The sequence below is a fragment of the Trichoderma atroviride genome, chromosome 7, assembly GCF_020647795.1.
Source record: "Trichoderma atroviride chromosome 7, complete sequence".
Taxonomy (NCBI): Eukaryota; Fungi; Ascomycota; class Sordariomycetes; order Hypocreales; family Hypocreaceae; genus Trichoderma; species Trichoderma atroviride.
In genome coordinates, this window is record NC_089406.1 from 2,072,091 (window position 1) to 2,089,841 (window position 17,751).

The following is a 17,751-nucleotide window of genomic DNA, read 5'->3' on the forward strand; positions in this document are numbered from 1 at the left end:
GTCCGCTCCGCATCCATAGCCGCAGTTGCCCTCAGCCTCGTTACTCTACTGCAGTCCAGCCTTCGCTCTGCGCACGGCGGCCTTTGCAACCACACATGTTAATTCTCTATAGCTGCCGCCCAGACGGCCCTCGCGTCGCCGTGACGTCTTTGGACCTCGACGCTTCGTGCTGCCACCATCACCCGCATCGGCCAGATGGAGACCGTCCCAGAGACCTCCGAGATCCAGATTCCCAAGACCTCTCCTGAGCCGAGCTCGACCCGGCCGAATCCCTTTGACGACAGCGACGTTTCGTCTCGCAAGCGCCGGCGCACCTCAGCCTCGGGCTCGCCTTCGGCCTCTGTCGAAACAGGCCTGCACCGCTCAGAATCTGGCTCCAGTCCATTCTCCACCGTCAACACCAGCGTCGCCGCCCTGGACGACAAGATGAAGGTCGACCGGGGCTCCCAGCAACCTCGAACACCGCCCCAGGCTGCGAATTCGCCAGCCTTCTCCCCCGAGCCACCAACGTCCAGCCGAGTGACCATCAATTTAAGAAATGCGCCCTACAGCGATTCCACAGCCTCTCCCTCCGCCCCGCAGTACTTCTCTCCTTCCAAAGTCCGAATACAAACCCCCGAGGAGGACCAGGTTCAGAAGAGCATCGAAGAAGAAGCCGACCTTGGCCTGGCTCTCAACGGCAATGGACATCTGGGACTCGCGCATGCCTCGCCCGTGGCGTCTCCAAGCCCGCCTGTTGAAGTCATCACCATACAAGAAGACGATGGCGTGGCAGAAGAGGTTGAACTCGTATTTGACCAATCGCTCCTGGACGGTCCCATGGCAGATCCTACAATGGAATTTCCCTACAGCAATACGCAGAATACGCTACTGGAAACATCGACTCGCCTTCAAACTTACTTTTCATCTCGTTAGTATCCAACGTATCATGGAACTTTTAATAACAGGGTGCTAACAGTCCTTTTCATGCAGAGCCAAATCCAGACCCAGCCTCCATTCAACAGATTCGAGAATGGTTAGACAAGTTTCTCACATTTGCCAAGCAGAGCAACCCGCAAGTTGTACTCGAGTCGCTTCGAAGCAATAAATCGTTCTGGTTATATTTACCAAACATCATCGATGCTACGATAAATAGACAGTATGTCTCAAGTTATAACTGTAGAGTTTCAATTCCCATCTAACAATCGCTCTAGAAATGGCCTCTCAACTTTGCCGGGGGCGCAAGCCACGCGGGTAGCTGTGCTCGGCTTGTATCACTCGTTCTTAGCTTTCACAGCGCACCTCTTACTACTCGACTCTCAGTCTATCCAAGAATGGCAATCTCATCTTCAGCCCGACCCCGATGGCCCGCAGTTGTTTGCTCCCGATTATCTTCATCAGCTGTTCAGGCTGAAGCAATATCATGAGCAGCTTAGAGGCGGCGACTTCTCCGATTTTCCTCTCAACACACCTGGCTATATGAACGTTGGATCGTACTTTATACGTCAGCTGCAATCCTTCCTTGGAGGCAGTATTGAATTTCTCGGCAGCTTCGCAACAGCCCTTGCCGCGGTCGTATCAGTGGTCCCGAAATTGGTTGATGCCCTTGCGCCTGTAGCGCAAGTACTGGTTTACTGCCTGCATGAACCCGCCGATGCTATCGGCTTGGCCTCACAAGAACAACTAAAAGATGTCTATGACCTTTGGGAATCTCTATCCTCGCTCCTGGGTGTAATCATTGACAAGCATGTCGGCCATTTAACCAAGGACAGGGCCGCCATGTTAATTGAGGCTCTGAGTGAGATGCTTAGAATCTGTCTGCCATGCGGCCACGACAATACCAACAGGCTGATCGAGGACCATAAAGCAGAATACCCAGATCTCGTAGCATCGAGTGATGAAAACCTTTCGACGTCGCTGACTGTCTACGCCATCATGTGGGAGTGGAAAACGGACATGCTTGCGCGATTGATTCGTTCAACTCAAATGCAGCTGCGAGTGATGGCCATTGAAATTATGAGCACTGAGCTAATCGCGAGTTGGAGAAGAACCAGCAACCACGAGGTAGACCCGCAAGATCCTTTCCTCAGTCACCAAGGCCGCTACTTGCTTCGGATAAACCTAGTGGATTACCTCACCGGTTCAAACTGTCACCCTGAACTCGTGGCTGGGAGCAGTAATATCCTTGGATTCCTGGTCGTGACCAAAATGTACAGTGCAACGCATTCCGATCGTTTGTGGCAGGGCATCTCAGAGAGTCAAGATCCCAGGGCTGCAAAAGCTCTCACCGAGCTAAACAGTTCAATCGCCAATCTGCTTGATTACAATGAGCTCTCGTCTCTTTGTGAGAAGTTCCAAACACTTCCAATCCAAGACTTCAATCCATCGACAATAAATTTCTGCAGCTATATGCTCAAGGAACTGGTAGCGCGATGCCAAAGAGATGGGAGAGCACCTGGATTACTTCCATATGAACTCTGCCTAAGATTACTGAGGGAGTCGTCAATATGCACGTCAGATTCTCAGTCGCTCTATCCGGAAATTCAATCCGAAGCAATGGCAAGACTGGATAACCTGGTGGCATTGGGCATGGACGACCAGGACCGTAAAAAACTATACTCTTTCTGTGCTGAAGACCTGGCGGCAAACTCTCCCACTGCAATGGGCAGTCTATGCTGTTTACAAATCGCCATGAAGGGAAATGTGGCAAGCGAGCTGACTGTACTCATAGAGCAATTTGGTTTCGCGACGCTACTTGTCGAAGAGCTGGCGCATGCTATCAATGTAGGCAGGGCTGCCGGCATGCCTGTGGTGTTCTCTGGGGCCTCGAACCGACCAAGAAGAGAATTCATTGCAAAAGTTATTTATCATCGACCAGATGCGGTATCTGGAGATTTGGGAGAGAAACTCTGGAATCTCTTGGTTGGGACGGCTTGTCTTGGCGACGAGGACAGAAACTCAGGCTGGGAGGTCATTATGGCTTTCGACCGTGAGACGGCAGCCGGGAATCCGTTTCTGCAATCATGTTACTCCCTATACTTGCCCAGTCTTCCTCCTTCTTGCTTTTGCAGGGGAATGCTCAATTGCGTCATTGCACAGGTCTTTTACGCGGTCAACGACAATGCTATTGAGTGTGCTCTTGATGACCAGAGCGATGTACTACAGAGCGGCTTGGAACAGCTTTGGCGAATCATCTTGGGCGCCGATGATGCTGAGAGCGTCAGCATTGGTATCAAAGCCTTGGCCGTTGACGTTTATTTGGAAAGCAGAGCGATTTTAACATACCCCTTCAATCGGGCCCGCCAAATTCACTCGTCCTTTGTCGATCGCTGCTTGGGCCAATTGAAAGATGCCGCTAGGAAGATTAAAGCGTCAAGCGACGGGATATCAAGCGGTGAGGATGAACCAATGATCATTGTGACAAGTGAGGACGAAATCCACCAGCAAGAGCGCATCTTTGCCCGAACCCTGCAGCTTCTTGGGCTCTTCGTGGAAACTCACTATACAAAACCTGCACTGTGTGCTCCCGATTTCCGGCCGTTTGTTAATCAAGATCCAAACGAAGTTCAGGGAGATCTAACGATGCTCCAATATCAGTCCTTTGACAATGGCACACAAACAGAAATGAAGCCACTGCATATCGGAAAACTCAACACGGCAGCCTCTCTATTATCCAGCTTGAAGCTCGAGACAGGCTTCAGTCACTATCGAGTGTTTTATCAAGGCCAGCAGTTCCTTCCTACCGAGGAAGAAATTTGCAAATCTCTGGAAAGCTTGGAAGTCAACGAAGGTTTAATCCTGGTGAGGCGCGAAGAAGACGACTTCGACGCTGTAAATGCAGTCCGAGTCAAACCAGGCTCATCGCCTATTGAGATTCAGATACTGTCTCGCTTCCAAGAGCTATGGATGTATCTGGGCATGGAAGATGCAATCGCCAAAGAAGTCTATAGCCTCCTCGTCCAGCTGCCCACTGATGGCGGAATCATCGACCTTTTTGAGAGCCCAACAGTCGCGCACACGGATATTTTCCCACCTGGACAGCCTTACAAATCACTCTATGTCATCCGTGCATTGACTGAATACATTGAATCAATTCGCTTGATAGAATCCAGCGATGAAACGGGTAGAAAGGCTTTAAGATTCTCCCAGAGCTCATACGAGGAGGCGTTGAAGAAATCGTATTCTTTGGTCGTACTGGCCATATCCAATGAGAGTTTTCTGGAGCAAATCACCCCCGCGTTGCAGATTGAGCTCATGCAAGCCTTGATGGCAACCTTTGTGCGGCTCTTACAAAACACTTGGCTCCTATCGAGGCAGTCAGTCAAGGACGGCGCTACATACCCGTCTCCAAGACGTCTTGTCGAGATTTTATCCTACGCTTCAGAATCAACGCAAGTCGGCTCCGAGTCTTTAATCGACGGGTCGATTTCTGCCATATTGCGGTTGTGCCTCATTCACGACGATTTCTTGGAAGAAATTGCAAACCTTGACTCTTTCACGGACCTTGTAAAGAGCCTAATACTTTTGAATCCACGCTCAACAGTGAGGAATCGTGTTGTCGAGATGATAAGGGAGGCAGTGGAGATAGAAGAGGGCCTCATCGCCCCATCCGAAAGTGACGCTATCGCACCGTTCTATCCTCTGACGAAATTCGCTTGGTCTACTATTTCAAGCTTCCTTTCTGAGGCAATCAGTGTTCCTAGCCAATGTCATGAATTTTTTGGCGGTCTTGAATACCTACTATACAAGACTTTCCAAATAATGCCTTCTGAAGTGGATACGCCCGCCGTTGCTGCGCAAGTTTGCCAACTGCTGCTCAGCCACGACTCAACCGAGTCGCTCGATCAGCCAGAATCGCAAGATGTCTTGGCAAATGATCTATTGTCCATTTTGCTCGGCTGTCTACAAGTGGATGAAACACTGCCAGCTTCCTCAAGCTTGCCTGATGACATTGTGCAAGACTTGTTTTGGAGACACCTTTTCCCCAAGCTGCGAAGTCAACTGGGACAACCCGTGCAAAATGTATTACTGAGACCAGATACTCGACAGAAGCTGTACAAAGCCATTCTGAGATTGGCAGAAAACAATCAAGTCGTTCTCGGCCCGTTACTCCGGTCCCTCAACTCTCTTGTTCCGTACTATTCGGACGAAAGCGAAGGCCATTATATATACGATTTACCCTGCCAATTTAATCGCGAAAAGGCTATTAAGCCCTGCAGCTATGTTGGCCTGCGAAACCTCTCGAATACGTGCTATCTAAACGCGCTGGTCACTCAGCTTTTCATGAATACTCAGTTTCGGCAGTTCATCCTCAGCTTGGACATTCCATATAACAGTAGTTCCCAACAGCTACTATTCCACGTACAAAAGCTCCTTGCCTACATGCAAGAAAGCCATTGCCGATTCGTAGATCCCGAACACTTTGTTTTAAACATACGAACGTACGAAGACACCTACATCGACATCAACAGCCAGATGGATGTGGATGAATTCTATAACCTGCTATTCGATCGGTTGGAAGCACAGCTGCCGAGGGACGACCAAAAGAGGGAGCTTCGGGGAATATACGGCGGGCAGCTTGTCCAACAAATCAAGTCGCAGGAATGTACACACGTATCCGAACGATTCGAACCATTTTCCGCCATACAGTGCGATATCAACGGGAAACGCACGCTTCGGGAGAGCCTCGAGGCCTATGTTGGGGGAGAAATCATGGAAGGTGGTGAGTAAATGAATCCATGCGGCACTGCCTCGTATATATCTCTCCATCTGTACCTTGGCTAATGAAAATGCGGTTTTCTAGATAACAGATATAAATGCTCGTCCTGCGATCGACATGTTGATGCTGTAAAGAGGTTAGTAAAGAGAGACACCAGTTGATTTTTGTGGTGAATTATTTAGCTAACGAATGGTTTTCTTTCTTTCCTTTTCTCATCTGCAGGGCTTGTCTCAAAGATGTACCAGACAATCTAATTTTCCATCTGAAACGATTCGACTTCAGCCTTCGAACGTTTCAGCGAAGCAAGATTAATGATTACTTTTCATTCCCCCCGTACGATCGATATGCGACCATATACGATTGATCATCTCAGAGACCCAGCAGCTGACGTGGGGCAAGAGGATATATTCGAGCTCGTGGGCATTCTTGTACACTCGGGCACGGCAGAATCGGGCCATTACTATTCTTTCATCCGAGAACGCACATCAACGGATGACCAGCCCCGTTGGTTTGAGTTCAATGACGACAACGTGTCGCTATGGGACTCGCGCAACATGGCGAACCAAACATTTGGCGGCCCTGGCCAACAATCAGTACATGACACAAACGGGACAGGGTATGCTAAAAACTATAGCGGATATATGCTCTTCTATCAGCGCTCCTCTTCCCTCGCTGCAGAGCAGGAGCAAGCGGGATTATCCACAACAACGGGGGCTGTCACCACCCCCGTGCAGGTCGAAGTTCCCCCCGAATCTGAAGGAACACATCCTGCGCGAGAATGCAAACATCCTCAAACGGCACTGCTTGTTTGATCCCAATTATACGATATTTGTGGAGGCTTGCTTCGTTCAAGCAAAATTGTTTGGAAATAATTCGTCGCTCAGTCCATGGCAGCAGCAGTACCAAGATGGACTCCATGATTTGCCTCACGGATTGAAAGATTTGGCAATGGAGATGGCTCTAAGTCACTTGGATCAACTAGTGACGCGAATCGAGAATACGCCAGACTTGGAACAGTTTTCAGAAATGATTCGATTGGCTGTTGTTGAATGCGTGGACTGCGCCCTTGCCTTCTTTGAGTATTTCAGTAGGCGCCATGAGGCCTTCCGAATGCTCGCCCAACGTCATCCAGACGCCGCCGTTCGCAATTTTTCGTGCAAAATGCTGATTATCGCGATGGAGAAGATTGCCACCGAAATGCCAAATGTGTACGATCCGCTGAGCGCCAATATCGTCATTCAGGACGACAGAAGCGACATTGCTGTCGATTCTCCCGCCTCTCGCAGCCCGTCGTCTCCAAGGCCCTCCGTCTTGGATGAGGCAATGTTTCTCATCGACCATCTCTGGCGACACTTTCATCTCCATCTACGTTCCTGGGATGAGGTCTTTGGTCTGTTGCTCGAATTTGCGAAAATGGGTCCTCGAGAGGTGGCCCAGCTATTGGCTCACGATTACCTGCTTAAGCTACTGCGCATCATTGCGGCCGACACAATGACGGAATTGTCGCTGAATTATTCAAAGATGCTGCAGAACATCTATCGGCGATTGCCACGGCCTCCGCCGTATGCGGCAATCTTGGAGCTCATTGACTATTTGATATGGCAGCTTGAACCCTTGCTAGGCACACAGTACATCGTCGATACAGCAGAGGAGCGTCTGAACCGCGACGAGGCGCCGTTTCCTTGGACAGCAGATGAGGTTCAGATGATACACAGCCACCCAGAGCGCCAACTGGGCAGCTTTTTTGTCGAAAAACTAATCGCAATTGATCAAGCTCGCCCCACTACCCATCGCATTCTAGGCCGCCTGACGTCGCTCGCGCCTCAGATGGATATGAGAATCTTCCATAGTCTACGACGAAAACTAGAGGCAGACTCAACGATGCAGCCAATGGACCCGTTCCTGCGGGCCGCCGTACAGTATTTGGAATCTACACAGTCAATTCCTCACAGTCGAAACATTGTACGCTTCATCGCTCTGCAGGCCCGGAGCTTACAGAATACCGAACCGGTAGCCTTTTTGGAATTCTTTAGCGCGGCACTCAATCTGAAGAGACCGGATAGCGATATTGTACGAGCTATTCAAAGTTGCAGCCTCGAGACACTGCCAGACTGGGTGCCTCATCTACTCGCATGCGGAGACGGCGGGGTACGATACGACACTGTGCGTTTACTCGATGTCGAGCTGTTTGATCAGATGTCCAACACAGATGATGTGGACGAAGACGACGTATCGATGCTCCTCGAGAGAAGGGACAAGTTGAAAGAAATTGTCCAGAAAGTAGGCAGAGCATGCGTGTTTTATTTACGAGACACACACGTCAGACAACGCAATCAAATTGGACGCGACACTGCTCTTGTGATGGTTCAGGTAACATCCAAATGCACGCCCTACTTTTCCGATGAGCCAGGGGTAGACGATGAAAGAAGTATCGAATTCAATAACCTCCAGATTGGTGTGTATACTCTTCTTCTTTAGCAATTAACCGAGTGGCGATTTACTAATACTTGAAATTAGACACTGCAAATGCTGTGCGCGCGATGATTGTTGATGAAGTTGAAGATGACAACTCTGGTAAGCCCACGCAGTACCAAGCTATAGAACCTTGACTGATATTAGATATTTGTCATTTTCTTTTAGACTGGGAGGGCTCATACATGTCATCAGATCCGCTGGATTGCCAGCCGGACTTGGGAGTTGAGCAAATTGGGGAGCCAGACGGGGCTCTTGCGACAAGATGAGGACACACATTGCCTCCTTGTTGTGGGCAGGCTATGGCAAACATTATCAGAATAGTTTCAAGGGAGCAATAAGGTCTGGAGTTTGAGGGTTTGGCTGATAATCATTAGACGTTGGGCTTTTTCTTTTTTTTTTCACACGTTTTCCTCCCTTCATGCCCTATCCATCTTTTTATCGAGCGCTGCCGATTAAACACAAACAAACGAACAAGCATGAATGAGAATGCAAGCAAGTAAGATGAAGAAAAAATGGTGGATTTTGCGCATAGCGTCGGAGTGAACAGGCGCAGAGGAACTTGCAGCTCACTATGGAAACAGTGGCATTTCATGAATTACGAATTTAGGGTTACAGGAGGAGGGACTGCTTTATCCGCGGCAATTGGCAGAATAGATCGGTACGAAGCAACGTTTACACAGAAAATTTACTTTTTTTTTTTTTCCTTTGAGTATTTTTTGTTTATAACTGTTGTTACTTACTTTCTTCTGACTGGTGTGATGAAGTGACGTTGATGGGATACCCACATGGGCATGCGTGATGCAGCATGGTAAGGCTGAGGGGCAGTTGACAGTTTAAGCTTAAATCTGATGATCAAACGGATCGATCTACTACCTGATTAACGAAAGGCGCGGCCCCCTTGTCCAACGGGTAGTGTGAGTTGCAACGGTTGGGCGCTCTTGGCAGGAGGAAAAGGAGGGAAAAAAAGCTGAAGTGTGGGTTTCGGGGCCAAGAATGGGGACGACTCCGAGAGAATGCCGAGCGTGGTCCGATGTGCGAGGGGGGTGTGGGTGGAGAGAAGGGGGGGATGCCGAAATTGAAAGGACGTCATTTGGTGGTATGGGGATGTGGTTTGTTCATTTTCACATTGTTTTTTGAGGGATGTTTGTTGTTTTCTAGAAGAATGATGTTTATCTAATATTAATGGGGGTTTGTGTTGTATGTGCGAGCCTGGTAGGATGACTAACCAATAACTACCTAGTAAAAAGTTCTTATACCAAGTACTTGAATTTCTCCATTGGATGTAGTATATCGTTTATACCAAGTGAAAGTGTACATGTCCTGAATTCCCCCATATGCAGTATATCGTTTATATTTCGCATCTACATGTATCCATATCCCAAAGAATCCTAGTCTTCACCAAGCCTGTCCAACACCGACGCCGGCGGAGCATAAAACGTCGTGCCCGTCAAGGCCGTCGAGAAATCCAGAATGCGGTCGTGCTTGCCCGGCGGATGGCCCACAAACATGCGCTCCAGCATCTTCTCAATCACCCACAGGCGGCGCGAGTAGCCGATGAAGTAGGTGCCAAAGACGCCGGAGCCGGGCGAGCCAAAGGGCATGTTGTCGCGCAGGATGCCGTGCTCGTTGCCGTGCTCGTCCTCGATGGTGGCGAGCGTCTTGTGCGCCTGCTGGTGGCCGTCGGGCCGGTCGTCGAGCTCCATGTTGTCCAGCTTGGTGCGGCCGATGATGGCCTCCTGGGCCTCGGTCGAGAGACGGCCCCAGCCGGCCATGTCGTGGACGTACTTTTGCACGACGACGTAGCTGCCGCCGGCGCAGGGGGCGTCCTCGTCGGCGATGAGCACGGCGTCGGGCACGTCGGGGCCCACCGGGTTGGCGGTGCCGTCGACGAAGCCGAGCAGGTCGCGCGCGTCAAAGTAGCGGAAGCCCTGCGTGTCGTCGACGACGGCGGCCGCATCGCCGAGCTTGCACAGCAGCTGGCGCTCAAACTCGAAGCAGATGTCGCGGCGGTCGGCGCGGATGTGGAACAGCAGGTCGCCCGGCGTGGCCACGGCGGTGTGGCGCGCGCCGCTGATGGGGCGGAAGGGCCGCAGCTCGGCGGGGCGGTGGAGGCCGGTGCCCGCGGTGAGGGCGTCCCAGGCGTCGGAGCCGATGCCGACGGCGCAGGAGAAGTGCGAGTTGAGGTCGCGCAGGGACACGTTTTTGGCGAGGTCGGCGACGGAGGCGAGGACGGAGCGGACCGTCTTGGTAGCGGAGGGGGACGAGGGGTTGATGGTGAGGACGAGAAAGGTTGCGGACTTGGTGAGGGATGCCTGGACGGCTTGGTGTTGCTGGGACATGTTGATGGAGGTGTTCATGTTGAGAGATTTTGAGGATGGTGATGGTGATGGTGTTGTTTTGGTGTTGAGGGGAGAGGTGGTGGTGAAGCTGAGCTTGGATGAGATTGATGAGAATCTTTGAGTGCTGCTGTTATGAAATGACGATGAAGACGAATATCTCGAGTGAAGCTGAGGCGCGACTATGCAGAGGCCGTTGCGGCCGTGACTGGGACTGAGACTGCCTCGTATAAGTCTCTGGCTGCGCACTTGGAGTTGGAGGGCCCTTGCTGTGATGCGGCTGGCGGTCACATCCATGCCTCGGCTCTCAGCACAGACGCGAGAAAATGGGGAGACGATGTAAAAGAAGATGTAATATGAAAAAAGAGTGAGAGATTTTTGCTCATGTAGCTCAATTGAGGTAGCTTCAATTGATAGCTTCCGAGCTGTTGTTGATATGAATTGCACCAAGGGAGCTGTAAGTGACGTCAGGCGGAGGCTGCGGACCCAGTCAAAAGCATCCGAAGGGATTCCGAGATTCGGGCGGCCAATGGGAAGGTGGATTTTGGTCAGCGGGGCTGCTGTCTCTACCCTGCACAGGGGCCTATGATTTGATTTCTTATAGGAAACCTAGATTTGTATGTTGAGGGTTGGTGTATGAATGAGGAAAATGGTTGATTGAAATTGCTGGACACGTAATGAGGTAGGTAGATAAGAGGACGGAATTGTGCAGCTGCTTTTTATGTAATGTTTTTTTATTTTATTTTCTAAATGCTATCCGTCATTCATTTTCCATAAAGGATATGGTTTTTTTTTTTTCGCCGTCGAAAATGTGGCGTTGGGTTACTAACATGTAGCTAAAGTAATCTTGATATGTATATAAAATAGAGATCCTCACAAGTCCTACGACAAGCGCCCATCATAAGCCATGTTGGCGGGTTTATGCAGCAACTTTGGCCTCGGTAGCATCGCGGAGACGAGCGCTCAGGTCCTTGTCGACGTAGGAAAAGTACTCTATCGAAATGGCATTAGCAAGAATTTCAAAAGTTGAAAAGTAAAAGGACAGAGAAGGATTTGTTGTGGAGAGTAGGGTAGAATAAGGGACTTACCATAGACTCGGCTGCGGATGGAAGCATTCTTGGCACCAGACAAGTGACCAGCAAGGTTGCCAATGAACCTGTCCTGGTGGCCCTCCTGCTGGCCGAGGACGTTCCACAGGGCAGTGGCCTGCTCATAGTCCTCAGGGCCCATCTGGCTGGTGAAGCTGCTCACCTCGCCGGCCCACTTCTCGTGCTCTGTGATGGTGGAGGTCACCTTGCCGGCGTTCTTGAAAGTTGTGGGCTTAAGCGAGGCGTTGACATAGTTGGGGTCCGCGCCGTAGTTGTCTGAAAAGTTCATGTAGCCATCGCGCTGGTAAGGGGCGTAGACGGGCACCTTGGCGCGGTTGGTGGGGAGTTGCTGGTAGTTGACGCCGAGACGGTACCGGGCAGCGTCGGGGTAAGCAAACATGCGGGCTTGCAGGACTATTTTTTGAAAGAATACGAATTAGTAAAGCGTCGGTTATTGATTTTTTTCTCATCTGCCGAGATAACAAGGATGGTGACATACTGGGATCAGCAGAAGGGGCAATGCCGGGCACCATTGTGGAGGGCGAAAAGGCAGCCTGCTCGATATCGGTAAAGTAGTTTTGGGGCTATTTGCTTCGGTTAGAGATACAAGAAACAGAAAAAAAATACCTCTTCCTATCGCGAATAGAGTATAGAGAGAGGGGGGGGAAGGAAAAAACTCACGTTGCGGTTCATGGTCAACCGACCAATCTGGCGCAGCGGATAGTCCTTGTGAGGCCAAACCTTGGTCATGTCAAAGACGTTCCACTTGTACGTCTCCGCATCCTTGGGCTCCATCACCTGGACAAAGACATCCCACTTGGGGTAGTTGCCCTGCTCAATGGCCTCAAAGAGGTCCTGCGTCAGAAAGTCGGGATTCTCTCCGGCAACCTTTGTGGCGGTTTGGGCGTCGAAGTTCTTGGTGCCGCCCTGGGCCTTGAGGTGGAGCTTGACATACTTGAAGCTGCCGTCCTGTTGTTGTAATCATTGGTTAGATTTGGGCACGATACTAATGCCTGCTCCCTGCATAAACAAGTTTACGAGGGAGGGGGCGGCGGGGGAGAATAGGCATCCTTACCTCTTTGGTGAACTTGTACGTGTGGCCGCTGTAGGCGTTGATGTGACGCAGCGAGGCTGGGGTGCCTCGGTCGTTGAAGAGGTGCATCAGCGCGTGGATACCCTCCGGGTTGCCCAGGTGGAAGCTGTAAACACCATCACGTTAGACATGCAGTTCGGTAACTTCTCCTCTTTTTTTTATAGATAGACGGGCCGGTTGCCTGTTTTTCAAAACGGCTAGTAGTACTTACTCCCAAAACTAAGGAAACAGATATACATGTTAGCGTTGTAGCTCTCTCTTCGTATCAAACAACTGTGGGAACTACTAATGAGAAACTGCCACGTACCATGTCCGAGTCGGCCAAGTTGGTTTGAGGATTGCGCTTGTGAGAGCGGTTAAGCGAAGGGAACTTGATGGGATCCCTCACAAAGAAGACGGGCTAATCATGTTGTCGCCGCGCGTTAGCAAAGTCTCTTTTCGAAAAAAAAAGGCCTCACCCCCTGCCCACTACGTTGCAGTTTTTTGAGCCCGTAGTGGGGGAGGTTTTATTGGGCGTAAGGGGCAAAAAAGCTCAGCTCACAATGTTGTTGCAGACAAAGTCCTGGTTGCCCTCGTCCGTGTAAATCTTCATGCCCCAGCCGTGGACATCGCGCGTCGTGTCGGCAGAGCCTCGCTCGGGGCCGACGGTTGAGATACGGAGGAGCACGTCGGACTTTTTGCCGACGGTGTTGAGGAAGCTGGCAGAGGTGATGTCTGAGCAGTCATGTGTACATTCGAATTCACCATAGGCACTATTCACGGCGTTATGTTAATTATTTTGAGATTACTTGTGTTGTTGTCTTTTGTGTGCGGATCGGACTTACCCAGCGGCTTTGGCATGGACAACACTAGGAGACGGAAAACCATCGTGTTAGTGACATTTTCAACATACAAGGCGAGTTAGAAGACCTGGTGTGCAAGTGTATTCCATACCGTTCAGGAATTCGTTCGCGGTTAAAGTGGGCCAGCGTCTCAATCAGCTGTGAGTCCTGGAGCAGCACAAGTCCGCCAACGCCCGGGCCATTGCGGAATTGAACGCTGGTGGTAGGATCGGGGTAAGGGCAACCTGAGGATTGCAATTATGTAAGTCAAACGATGTTTTCCCTCGACTATCAGATGGGGGAAGCATAGGGTTGATTGGCTGGATAAGGGGGGAGAGGCAAATTGGGTGGGTGGCTTACCCTCAGCACTGGTGTAGAATGAAGGCATTGTGAATTGTAAAGGATGGTATTATGAGATGGGATAGGTAGTCGTTGACAGAGTAGCAAGAATGAGGATGGAGGGATGATGAGATGTGGCAATGTGCCGGGGATGATTGGATTGATATACTTGTGACAAGTTGCTGCCATCTACCCCCTTTACCTCTCGTTGTTGCTCGGCATTTGGATTTTTATTAACTCTACATGCTTAATCTAGTATGTCGTCTGGTATTACGCTGTACTCTGTAATACGCCATCCGCCATAGGCTTCGTGTTAGTCCTCGATATCAAATTTTCCCAATGACGCAGCTAAAGGCTTACCTACCGACGTCCGACCCCGAGCTCCATCCGAAGCCCATCCACACAGGGTCCAAGACCGCAAGCGACTCCAACAGTACCCCAAGCGACTTCGTACAGTGCATCTCGAGCCGAGCTCATGAAAATTAAGCGAAGCAACATGTTGATTCCTTGATTCGAACTATCTTGATGCCCAACAATCAACTATACAACTTCGTCAAGTATAGTCGCTTCGCCACATGCAAGCAACACCAAGGTTTCACCAACTTGCAGCTAATGCCACCCAGCAATCGGCCTAATACCCGTAGTCTCGAGGATCCCTGCACACCCGTCCTCATCCTATCAAGATGCCTCCAGCTGACATGCGGGCATGGCCAGCTCCCATCACGACGCCCGGGAATCCCGCGATATCAATCAATCGTTGCCTCGCGAGCTGAGAACGGCAAGGGTCCTTCTAGATTCGGAATTCGGCAATGGCTAGTACTGTCTACTGCGCGGTCCGTCGAGCCAACCAGAGCCCACCTTTAACCCCGAGCCAGCCGCGACCTGCGATTTGGCCCCATCGAGACTCTCCGGGAGGGCTCCGCCGACACGCACGCCGAACCGCCGCGAAGCCTAGCAGGGGGTCTCAGACCCGCCAATGGAATCACAGCAAATACAGCTTCAGTGACGTACTCGTGCCTGCGAAGATGGCTGTCGGAATGCCCCCCACCGGCTGAGGCTGGGCTCCACCGCGGCTTTTGGGCTGTGGCTTTTTGATGCCGAGAATCGGGCGCTCAGCCTTGCTGTGGAGCTTTTGGCGTTCGGGCTAGCCTCGTTGGAAGCTTTGCCAAAGCTCGGCTTCTGGTTCTCGTGTCTTGTCATTTGCTGGGGGCCATGGGCGGGCGTCGGAAGCTTTGGAATTGCATGCAGGAGGTGCGGGCTTTGGAGCTGGTGAACAAGTCCGCGTACAACTTGGAATGATGACGACCTGGCGAGCCTTTCTCGGCTACGGGATGCAGGGGAGGCATTTTGTCTGGCTCGACACCGAGTAGCCGAGATGATTTGTGCTTTGGGAAAGATATAAGAGGGAGGCCATGGACGGACTTGATCGAATTATCATCATCATCATCACTCAACAACAAAGCATCACCAATACAACAATTCATCTTTTTCAATATACACACCAACATCAACAACAATCAAATCATACTTGTCAATCTCACATCATACATTGTGATACAAGCTACACTCAGTGACTTACACAAGTTCATCCTCAACCAATAACCACGACTTGTTGAAACAACATTCATCATGGCCATCACTGTCCCCATCAACTCCGGTGACCACTTCGACTTCATCGTCGTCGGTGGAGGCACCGCCGGCAACACGGTCGCCGGCCGTCTCGCCGAGAACCCCAATGTCCGCATCCTCATCGTCGAGGCCGGCGTGGCCAACCCCGAGCAGCTCAACGAGGTCATGACCCCTTCCAACGCCATGAACCTGCGCGGCAGCAAGCACGACTGGGCCTACAAGACCACCATCGTCAAGCGGGACGACTACGAGCGCATCGAGAAGCCAAACACCCGTGGCAAGATCCTCGGCGGCAGCTCCTCGCTCAACTACTTCACCTGGATCCCCGGCTGCAAGCCTACCTTTGACATGTGGGCCGAGTACGGCGGCGAGGAATGGACCTGGGACCCCCTCGTGCCGTACCTTCGAAAGTCCGTCACCTACCACGACGACGAGGGCCTCTACGACAAGTCACTCGCCAAGATTGGCGGCGGCGGCCCCGTCAACATCTCGCACGCCGAGCTGCTCCCTGAAATGGCGCCGTTCCGCGACGCCCTGACAAAGGCCTGGGTGTCCATGGGCGAGCCCCTGACGGAGAACATCTACGACGGCGAGATGATTGGCCTGTACCACTGCGCCGACACCATCTACAAGGGCCGGCGCCAGGGCAGCTTCCTGTTCCTCAAGAACAAGCCCAACATCACCGTCGTGACCGAGGCCATGTCCAAGAAGCTGCTCATCGACTACGCCTCGCGCACCTGCAGCGGCGTCACCGTCGTGCTGGGCAACGGCCAGGAGATGAGCTTCTACGCCGACCGCGAGGTCATCCTGTCGCAGGGCGTCTACGAGTCGCCCAAGCTGCTCATGCTCAGCGGCATCGGCCCGGCGCGCGAGCTGGCCAAGTTCAACATTGAGTGCATCGTCGACTCGCGCCACGTCGGCCAGAACCTGATTGACCACCCGGCCGTGCCCTTTGTGCTCAAGGTCAAGGACGACTTCGGCATGGACAACACCATCCTGCGCAAGAACGAGCTCAACGCCCAGGTCCACGCCGCCTACGCAAAGGACCACTCGGGCCCCGTCGGCTCGGGCTTCCTCGAGATGGTTGGCTTCCCCCCGCATCGACAAGTACCTCGCCACGGACCCCGTCTACAGCGCGGCCGTCAAGGCCAACGGCGGCAAGGATCCGCTGTGCCCCGACGGCCAGCCTCACTTTGAGCTGGACTTTGTGTCCATCTTTGGCAGCGCCTTCCAGTGGCACTATCCCACGCCAAAGACGGGCGCCCACACCACCGTCGTCGTCGACCTGGTGCGCCCCATCTCCAAGCCCGGCGAAGTGACTCTCACTGGCCCCAGCTACCTGGACCAGCCCGGCATCAACCTCAACTTCTTCGAGAGCGAGCTGGACATCATCGCCATGCGCGAGGGCATCCGCTTCAGCTACGACCTGCTGACCAAGGGCGAGGCCTTCAAGGACCTCGTCGTCCAGGAGTACCCCTGGGACATGCCCCTCGACGACAACGAGGCCATGCGCCGCGTCGTCCTCGACCGCTGCCAGACCGCCTTCCACCCTTGCGGCAGTGCCCGTCTGTCCAAGAACATTGAGCAGGGCGTCGTCGACCCGGCCCTCAAGGTCCACGGCGTCAAGAACCTGCGAGTCATTGACGCCTCTGTCATGCCCGTCATTCCCGACTGCCGTATCCAGAACTCTGTCTACATGGTTGGCGAGAAGGGAGCGGACCTTATCAAGGCTGAGCACAAGGACTTGTACTAAGCAGACACTATATCCCGTCTCCCCTTGAAACCCTCAGATAGCCCACACAGACACACACACACACAAACACACTCATTAGATTTTCACTGGGAGGTTTTTGGGAAACAAAGGGAGGATACAGAAAACACCACAACACACCACAACTAGATGTCTCTCTAATGTGATGGATGCGATGGATTTCATACTTGTAATTTAGATTTTGTTGGCAGCGAGTTAGTTACTTAATTGAGATGATGCATAAAAAAAAAATTCCCTCTAAACGTTCCACACTTGATGAGACCATCTATCCACTATTAGAGTGGCTTTTTTTTGAAATTTTCAGCTGGAATGAAATTTTCGGCTGGAACAATTAAGGGGCTGGTTGAGGAGGGTAACTATCACTCACTTGACACAACTGGGAAATAATTGTTTATTCTTTACTACAAGTAAATGAACGATACATTAGGTAGATGGATACTTTGTTAGTTCCAGTTAAAACTATATTTGCTCATTGAGAAGAGGATTGTCAGTGCCTAGTGA

General features: G+C 51.6%; 6 protein-coding genes across 6 annotated transcripts; 3 read left to right on the top strand and 3 right to left on the bottom strand.

Annotated features, from left to right (window-relative positions):
* Positions 1-195: 195 nt before the first annotated feature.
* On the top strand, positions 196-6,062 carry TrAtP1_012693 (uncharacterized protein; the record flags this gene model as incomplete). The annotated part of the gene is made up of 5 exons (XM_066115642.1): positions 196-910; positions 973-1,138; positions 1,194-5,701; positions 5,783-5,834; positions 5,921-6,062. The coding sequence occupies 5 exons, from the start codon at positions 196-198 to the stop codon at positions 6,060-6,062; spliced, it is 5,583 nt and encodes a 1,860-aa protein (XP_065971741.1).
* A 233-nt stretch (positions 6,063-6,295) lies between these two features.
* TrAtP1_012694 (uncharacterized protein) lies at positions 6,296-8,439 on the top strand (the record flags this gene model as incomplete). The annotated part of the gene is made up of 3 exons (XM_066115643.1): positions 6,296-8,153; positions 8,216-8,272; positions 8,339-8,439. The coding sequence occupies 3 exons, from the start codon at positions 6,296-6,298 to the stop codon at positions 8,437-8,439; spliced, it is 2,016 nt and encodes a 671-aa protein (XP_065971742.1).
* A 1,122-nt stretch (positions 8,440-9,561) lies between these two features.
* On the bottom strand, positions 9,562-10,806 carry TrAtP1_012695 (uncharacterized protein; the record flags this gene model as incomplete). Its single annotated transcript, XM_014088314.2, has 1 exon — positions 9,562-10,806. The coding sequence occupies one exon, from the start codon at positions 10,804-10,806 to the stop codon at positions 9,562-9,564; it is 1,245 nt and encodes a 414-aa protein (XP_013943789.2).
* A 622-nt stretch (positions 10,807-11,428) lies between these two features.
* Positions 11,429-13,899, bottom strand: TrAtP1_012696 (uncharacterized protein; the record flags this gene model as incomplete). The annotated part of the gene is made up of 11 exons (XM_014088451.2): positions 11,429-11,502; positions 11,598-12,011; positions 12,097-12,181; positions 12,279-12,566; positions 12,673-12,796; positions 12,902-12,909; positions 12,998-13,090; positions 13,232-13,442; positions 13,515-13,538; positions 13,624-13,756; positions 13,872-13,899. The coding sequence occupies 11 exons, from the start codon at positions 13,897-13,899 to the stop codon at positions 11,429-11,431; spliced, it is 1,482 nt and encodes a 493-aa protein (XP_013943926.2).
* A 764-nt stretch (positions 13,900-14,663) lies between these two features.
* On the bottom strand, positions 14,664-15,196 carry TrAtP1_012697 (uncharacterized protein; the record flags this gene model as incomplete). The annotated part of the gene is made up of 3 exons (XM_066115644.1): positions 14,664-14,801; positions 14,862-15,042; positions 15,138-15,196. The coding sequence occupies 3 exons, from the start codon at positions 15,194-15,196 to the stop codon at positions 14,664-14,666; spliced, it is 378 nt and encodes a 125-aa protein (XP_065971743.1).
* Positions 15,008-17,471, top strand: TrAtP1_012698 (uncharacterized protein). Its single transcript, XM_014088283.2, has one exon. The coding sequence runs from the start codon at positions 15,480-15,482 to the stop codon at positions 16,674-16,676; it is 1,197 nt and encodes a 398-aa protein (XP_013943758.2). The 5' UTR covers positions 15,008-15,479; the 3' UTR covers positions 16,677-17,471.
* Positions 17,472-17,751: the final 280 nt, after the last annotated feature.

Coding starts and splice junctions, on each gene's coding strand:
- TrAtP1_012698 (XM_014088283.2), top strand. CDS start 15,480: ATGGCCATCACTGTCCCCATCAACTCCGGTGACCACTTCGACTTCATC.